We start from the raw sequence: 7,359 nt of genomic DNA on the forward strand, positions 1-7,359 counted from the left end.
CTTGAATATCTCTCAGTTCCTATACAACTACATACCTTTTTACTCTATGACGTCTTTGCCCATGTTATTTTTACCCATTGTGTGCTTGACAGATTCCTACAATCTTTTAAGAACCAGCCCAAAACTTGCCTCCTATGTAGAAGTTACCCTGACTGCTGTAGGAGGTGTGGCCCATTTTCACTATCCATCATAAAAGAATCTCTCTGCCTTATTAAGCCTCCTCTGAGGCAGTGAACCACATACTTCCCCTTCAACAGCACTGCAGGAGAGGAATTTTTATCCCCATTTTAGAGATGAAGAAATCGAGGAGTAGAGTGGTTAGCCCGCCGGCCTAAGGTCACAGAGCTAGCTAGGAAGTAGCAGAGCAGATGTTCAAGCGAGGTCTATGGGATTCCAGACACATTGACCTATGGACCCTTCTTTCTTCTTTGATACCCTCACAGCACTACTCATGGCCTTCAAAAGTACAACTTTACCTGTCTCTCTTCCCATCAGCCCCTCCTGAGCACGTTGCCTTCTGTTTGTACTCTAGGCTCTGGAATACAGTGAGTTTGCAATAGATGAGTGCTGAATTATTATTAATCTTCATTCACTTCTGTTTCCTCATTTGACGATGAAAACGTTTCCTGCCTTTTCATTCTAAGACAGTGTCAACCCTGTCCCCTGCCTTTTTATTCTAAGACCCTCAGCCCTGTCCCCACAGGCTGGACACTCCCTGAAGGTGCCTACAGCACAGATAAGAGAACTTTGGACTATGCACATTCTGCCTTGTCCTTCAAAACTGAGCAAAATGCCAGTGTGGGAAAAAGTTTAACTCCCCTCCCACCTCCTCCCAAATCACTGCTGAAGTCCTTCTCTGCCACTTCTCCCATCCTATCAATATTGCTTTGGCCCCTAAGGAGGCAGGATAGTGTGGATTTTAGGTCCAGAGCCTGGGTGACACTTCCCATCGTGTGATCTTGCAGACAATTTAGAACTTCTCCAAGCCACAGTGTCCTCATTTGTAAAATGGGGATGATAATAGTCTCTGTCTCACAAGGGAAGGTGATTGTTAGGATTAAATGAGATTATGCCTACAGCAGTTAGTCCAGTCCTTGACAATAGTAAGTGCTCAATATGCATTATCCATAATTATCATTATCTCATTTTTGGTTTTGCAAATTTCTGCTCAAGTGTTCATGGATGAATAATCAGGTATGAGCTGATATGGGCCTTATTGTAATTCTACTTAGGAATGTTTTCTTTTTAAATAATGGCTTGTGAGATTATTTAACCTTCAAAGTTCAAAGGAATAAAAATATAATGGCAAAATGTCCACCAAGGAGACTAGAAATTTTGCTTACTATTCATCAAATGACATCAAATGACACTGCTCAGATGACTGCCCCTACAGATCTACCACTGGACTCACCGAAGCAGATGACAGGTGGATCATGGCTAATGCTTTTTTTCCCCTATTCTAAGGACCGCTTTACCCAAACGGAAGACTTAAACCCTATGAGTGTTGCTGTAGTGATTCTGGTTCCTACTAGACTAGTAAACAAAAGATCAAATAAATACATGCCCCACTGTCCAGGAGATCATGTTAAACATGCCACAGAATAACACTGTAATAATTGCTAATGTTTATTGTTTACTCTATAAGCTAAATGCTTTACCTTTGTTCTCCTAATCTTTACGACAACTGAAAAAGACAGATAAAATTATTTTCAGCATTTTACATATGAGGAAATTGAGATTTAGAGACAGAACATCACTTGCCCAAGTTGGGAATTAAGCCTAATCCTATCTGACCCCAGAGCCCAGACTCCTATGTATTATACCATTTGGTCAACTTGTTAAATGGACTTAACTTTTGTGTAGTCCCTTCTATTTTCAGGTGTTTGGAACATCCATCTCTTGTAATCAGTCATGTGCTAATAAATGTTTAATAGGCGGCTCTTCAGAGAAAAATCAGTACTTGCTGATTTCCCTGATGTAAATGCTCCCACCGTGGCTGATGTCAAGCCACCAAGTATGATGTAAACCAGCTCACAAAATTCCTGAAAATTTAAGAGCTGTTATGCATAGCTCCAGCGTAACTCTACTGGTCATCTAAATTAGATCATCCAGATCTCCCAAGTGCTTTCACTCAGCTCCCATCTTCTAGATCAGTGAGTCTCAACCCTGGATTCACAACAGAATCACCTGGGAGCTGACAAAAATCTGGCATACTCTTCCAGCCCCAGAGATACTCATTTATTTGGTGTGGTGTTTAGCCAGAGTAGCATCTTTTTTTAACTCCTCAGATAATTTCTCTGTGCAGCCAGGAGTAAGAAACACAGCTCTAGAAGAATATATCCTACTCATCACCCACTCATTCAACCCAGATTGACCAATATGTGACACACTAATACCCTATGTTATTTTTCAAACTTTTAAGTTTTGTAGAGTACATGGCCAACTGTGCTTGTTTATAAAATTTTATTTAAATAGTTTACTCAAGAAATGATTTCTGATACCTTTTCCTTTCATTTAAACGGTGACTGGCATGTGATAGAAACTGAATATGGTAGAGCTATTAGTATTTTGTTGTTGTTGTTGTTAACATCATAAATTTCATGATCTATAACAACCTTTATGATTCTTTTATCCATTGGACTTTATAATTTGCCCTTGGTTGAGTCTCATATGATTGATGCAAATATGTTTGTCCCCAGGACAAAATTTTCAGCATCTCTCCCCAAACAGATCTAAAATCTGGGATCTTCCTTTCACCCGGAACAACCTGGCTCCCCTACCAGACCAAAAATGTAAGTATTTTGAATTTTCCTCGGCTTCCTTTGCAAAGGTTAACACTGTTAACACGTCTAGACAGGGCTAAATGTTATTTTGGTTTACTTTCATTTTTTTCAAGAGAACATCAGGCGCCAAACCCTGTAAATTACAGGAAAATAAAATAGAGACAGTCTTTAAAGCTTCATCCAACGTGGTAATGCTTGTTTGAAAAAGTACTCCCTCCTTTGAGGAATTTTTGTGTTTGGACTATAAAAACAATAACAGACGTTTATTTTGCTATGTACTATTTAATGTCTTTAATGCTTTAAAAATTCTTCTCTTAAGACTGGCTTCCTGACATTGTTTTCCTTACTATGTTGGACAGATAGAAATCTGTCTTACCTCTGTACTCACAGCCTATGCATTCCTAAGCAGAAAGGAATAATCAAGTAGATGCTGTTCATCAGTTTTACTTTTAGCGTTATTTTATGCAAAACTTCTCACAATATAAACTGTTAATATATTCTATTCACCAAGTGATCAAGTTTGCCTGTGCCTAAGTATTATCTGGGGTGCTTGTTATAAAGGGGATTCCTGAGGCCCATGCCTAGAAATTTGGAGTTTGTAAATCCTTATATCTGTACTCTGAGGCAGTAGAGATGAGAAAACTGAGTTCAGAGAAGTCACATAACTTGCCCATTATTTAGGTAGTAAGTAGCAGAGCCAGAAGCAGAATTACAGGATACCAAGTCAGCTGTCACATGAAACAGGTGATACTCATTGGATTTTCTTTTTTTTTTTTTTTTTTTGGCTGCGTTGGGTCTTCGTTGCTGCGCTCGGGCTTTTTCTCTGGTTGCGGCGAGCGGGGTCTACTCTTCATTGCGGTGCGCGGGCTTCTGATTGCAGTGGCTTCTCTTGTTGCGGAGCACGGGCTCTAGGCACGTGGGCTTCACTAGTTGTGGCACGTGAGCTCAGTAGTTGTGGCTCGCGGGCTCTAGAGCACAGGCTCAGCAGCTGTGGCGCACGGCCCCGGTTGCTCCACAGCATGTGGGATCCTCCCGGACCAGGGCTCGAACCCATGTCCCCTGCATTGGCAGGCGGACTGTCAACCACTGCACCACCAGGAAAGCCCCTACTCACTGGATTTTAATTTCCTTCCTTCCTGTTCTTCCTATCCCAACCCACTCCTTTATAACATGTACTCAAGCACTTGTGTGCACATACACACACACACACACACACACACTCTCTCTCTCTCTCTCTCTCTCTCTCTCTCTCTCTCTCTCTCTCTCTCCCACACACACACACATCTTCTTAATTGCAGAGGTTAGATGATTTAGAAGCTGCCCTATTTAAGACAAGTTCCTTAACCTTTCTGTACTTCAGTTTCTTCACTTAGCTTATGAGTAGTGCAACCTGATAAGACTGTTGAGAGGATTAAATGAGATAATGTACATAAAACCATTTGCAGCTGTTTGCACAGAGTAAATATCCAATATATTTTTTCTGCTCCAGGCTACAGTTCAGATGGGACAAAGCAAGAGTTCTAGAACCCTTTAGGTAAAAACAAAGAACCTGCGGTCTTAGTACAACCCTGTCTTCTTTCAGATAAGGAAAGGGAGAGGTAGAGATTTGTCCCAGGTCACACACAGAGTTAGTAGCACAAACCAAGATCTCTGCCTTGACAGATTATTTCCTTTGCCCTTACTAATTTGTCTAAAGGGAGAGTTTTGGATGGTGTGAATTCAATCATTGAATGAAATTCAAGTCTGACCTTGTCTTTAAGCAGAAATGTAGTCACAAAGACATCTAACACTCAGCCTTGAATCCTGGTGTGGCTTGGGGAAGCCAGAGTAATGGGATTTTCTTTGGCAGAACCCAGGGGCTTTGCTTTTCACAATTAAATTTAAGGAGATGGGAAGATAAAGATCTTTGATCAACTGTAGCTCTAAGAAAAAGAAGTGGAAAGGTACAGTGCTTTTCCTAAAAGAAACCTGAGAACCTTTTGACTTTTGCATAAAAGCACAGTACAGACGTCTTGGGGGTTATTTAGAGCCTTGTGCTGACCTGGCCATCAAGGGCTACACCACCCAAGGAAAAGAAGGCTCTGCTAGGCACGAACAGCCTGATCATGTTTTGATCAAACTTGGCCCCACCTTGTGTGTGTGCATATTTGGCATGCCTGACTACATGTGGTAAGCCTGAATAGATAGATAGATATGGCTTTCTCCTGCAGTTTAGCTCTCCCCAAGAAAAGCTTCTTAGAAGGGCCTCCATTCCTTCAGGAATAACACAGTTCTACTGCCATCATTCCTTGTGAGACTCTGAGAGATGCAAACCTTGAAAGTTTTTCATTCTATTCTTTCCTCCCAGTTCTATCTGGAGAACCTCTATGGACAAACCGAGTGCTTCCTGCTATTCCAAGCCAGCGGGGACACAGCCCACCAGCTGAAGAGAGTGAAAACTCTGCCAGTTCCACCAATGATGAAAATTAATCAGTGACTGTGGGTCACTGATTGTAAAAATATAGATTATATATATTTTCAGCTGTCAAAGGATAAGATCACTTTGTAAGAACAAAGACTAATTTAGTAAATTGCATTCTATAAGCCATTCATGGTTTTACAACTCAAAATTCTTTGTTCCAAATAAGCACTTAGAATCTTTGTGCATATATTGTGAGTTTCCATGACCTCTACATGCAAAATAAGTCGTCACAACATGTTATCATCAGGGAAACTTAGCTGTGTTTGGTGTTTGCTGGGTTTTTTGAATGATTTTATGTTTTTTAAAAATGTATGCTTTGCTGAATAAAAAAGAAAGCACATTCCATACATGTTTTTTACATTTATTGCAATTCTACTTTGGACTAACAAAACTTAATTAAAATTAAATTAGTAAATTTCTTTAATCAGTCAGTGTTTATGGCTTTTAAGTGTATAATCATCTGCAAAGTATTTTCTAACATTGTTAACTCCTGGCTAGAGCCCAAATCACTTAACAATGTTTATGTATCTTCTTTGTTATTTGATTATTTCCACCTATTGTCACTTTCAGATATGATTGATTGTTCTGATACTGAGAAGATCATGTGAGTTGGAAAGGTCTACATCCTGCCCTAACAGAATGAAATAGACATTCCTCAAATACTCTACGTATTTAATCATTCTTTTTTCTGTTTCAAAATAAAGGTCTCTGTCTACTCAAGACATTCCCATACTTATGACATAGCAAACTTTGAAAGACTACTACTAACTGCAGATCTCCTTACTAAGATGTTTGTGTATTGTTTGGATTGATTGAAAGTTCAAGGTTTAGCCATATAAGATCATAGTCACTCCATGTTATTTCCAAGCCTGCATGTTATTCAGCAAATATCTCAAGTATAACATTACCATTTTATGTTAGTATTATTTATTTAGGGAGGTCAGACTGTGCCATTAAGTAAATAGAAGCTCCTCTGAGGCCAAATCACAGTTATGTGGCTTTGCACTTCTAGAAATGTATACAATACCTAGAACATGCTTAGCCACTCATTCAGCTAGTTTTTTTTTTTAGGAAAGAAGGAAGGGAAGGAAGTAGGGAGATAGGGAGTTGGCAAGGTAGAGAGATGTAAGAAGTGATAATAGAAGAAGTTAGTAGTCCACAGTCTCATTTTGCTAATGATAGTTATCTGAATCGGGGATTATAAAAGGGAAAGCCTATGGATCAACCTCCCAAGCTAGACCGCAGCTAGAGGCAGAGCAAATCCTGGTGCAAATGGAAGAGCTCTCAGGACACAGATCCTGGAGGGTTTCTTTTCTTTTTTCTTTCTTTCTTTCTTCCTTTTTTTTTTTTTTTTTTTTTTTTGGGGTTTTTTTTTCGGCTATTTTTATCTTTGAAGAATCATTCTTTGTAAGTATCAGTTAGGCTGTTCAGTTGTGTCACCTAGCTACTTCTGAATCCATGTCCATCCACAAGTAGATACCTGGCCCTACACTGCCTAGACTAGCTGGGATAGCTTAGCCTCTGCTTCAGTAATAAATCCCAACATCTCATTGGCTAACACAATTTTCTTTTTCTCATTCATGATACATGTCCCATTTCCAACTGGCAGAGTTGGCTGATGTAGATTCCATTTCAACTTGCACTTCCTTGGTCACTAAAATAGAGAAAATCAGGTGAGTCTCATTACTTCCTCTCACATTTTATTTGCTAGATTAAGTCATATGGCCATGCCTAACTTCAAAGGGGATAGAGAAATGCAATCCTTCCGTTTGTGTCAGGAAAGGGGAGAATTAGAATATTTATGAATTATTCAAAAGATTACCACACTAACAAAAGCTCAGGCCCTAAGAGATCACCAAGTGGATAGCTAAGAGGTCAAAGCAATAAATCAAAACAAAACAAAACACCCCTGTATAAAACCCACTATTGCCCCAACACTTGCAGTTATATATACGCACACAGAATCTTCTAATGTTGGGCCTTTCCATCCAAGTTGATATAACAATCTTTGCTTAGCTACGAAAAAGTAATGTACTGCCCACTACCACCTCTTTAAATAGAGCAGCTATCCTTTTGTCTCTAGGTAAAGTTGCTTGTTTGGGGTAGAGTCTTCCT

General features: G+C 39.7%; 1 protein-coding gene across 2 annotated transcripts in view; it reads left to right on the top strand.

The window, feature by feature from the left end:
- ANKRD55 (ankyrin repeat domain 55) overlaps positions 1-5,587 on the top strand; it is a 103,853-nt gene extending 98,266 nt beyond the window's left edge. Inside the window, exons 11-12 of one of the 2 annotated variants that reach the window (XM_007469265.1) lie at positions 2,700-2,792; positions 5,131-5,514. In XM_007469265.1, the coding sequence (XP_007469327.1) occupies positions 2,700-2,792; positions 5,131-5,252 (215 nt within the window). In that variant the 3' untranslated portion in view covers positions 5,253-5,514. Of the gene's footprint in view, positions 1-2,699; positions 2,793-5,130 lie in introns of both variants that reach the window. The other variant, XM_007469266.1, reaches the window with a different exon arrangement.
- Positions 5,588-7,359: the final 1,772 nt, after the last annotated feature.

The sequence above is a fragment of the Lipotes vexillifer genome, unplaced genomic scaffold (genome assembly GCF_000442215.2).
Source record: "Lipotes vexillifer unplaced genomic scaffold, Lipotes_vexillifer_v1.1 scaffold810, whole genome shotgun sequence".
Lineage (NCBI taxonomy): Eukaryota > Metazoa > Chordata > Mammalia > Artiodactyla > Lipotidae > Lipotes > Lipotes vexillifer.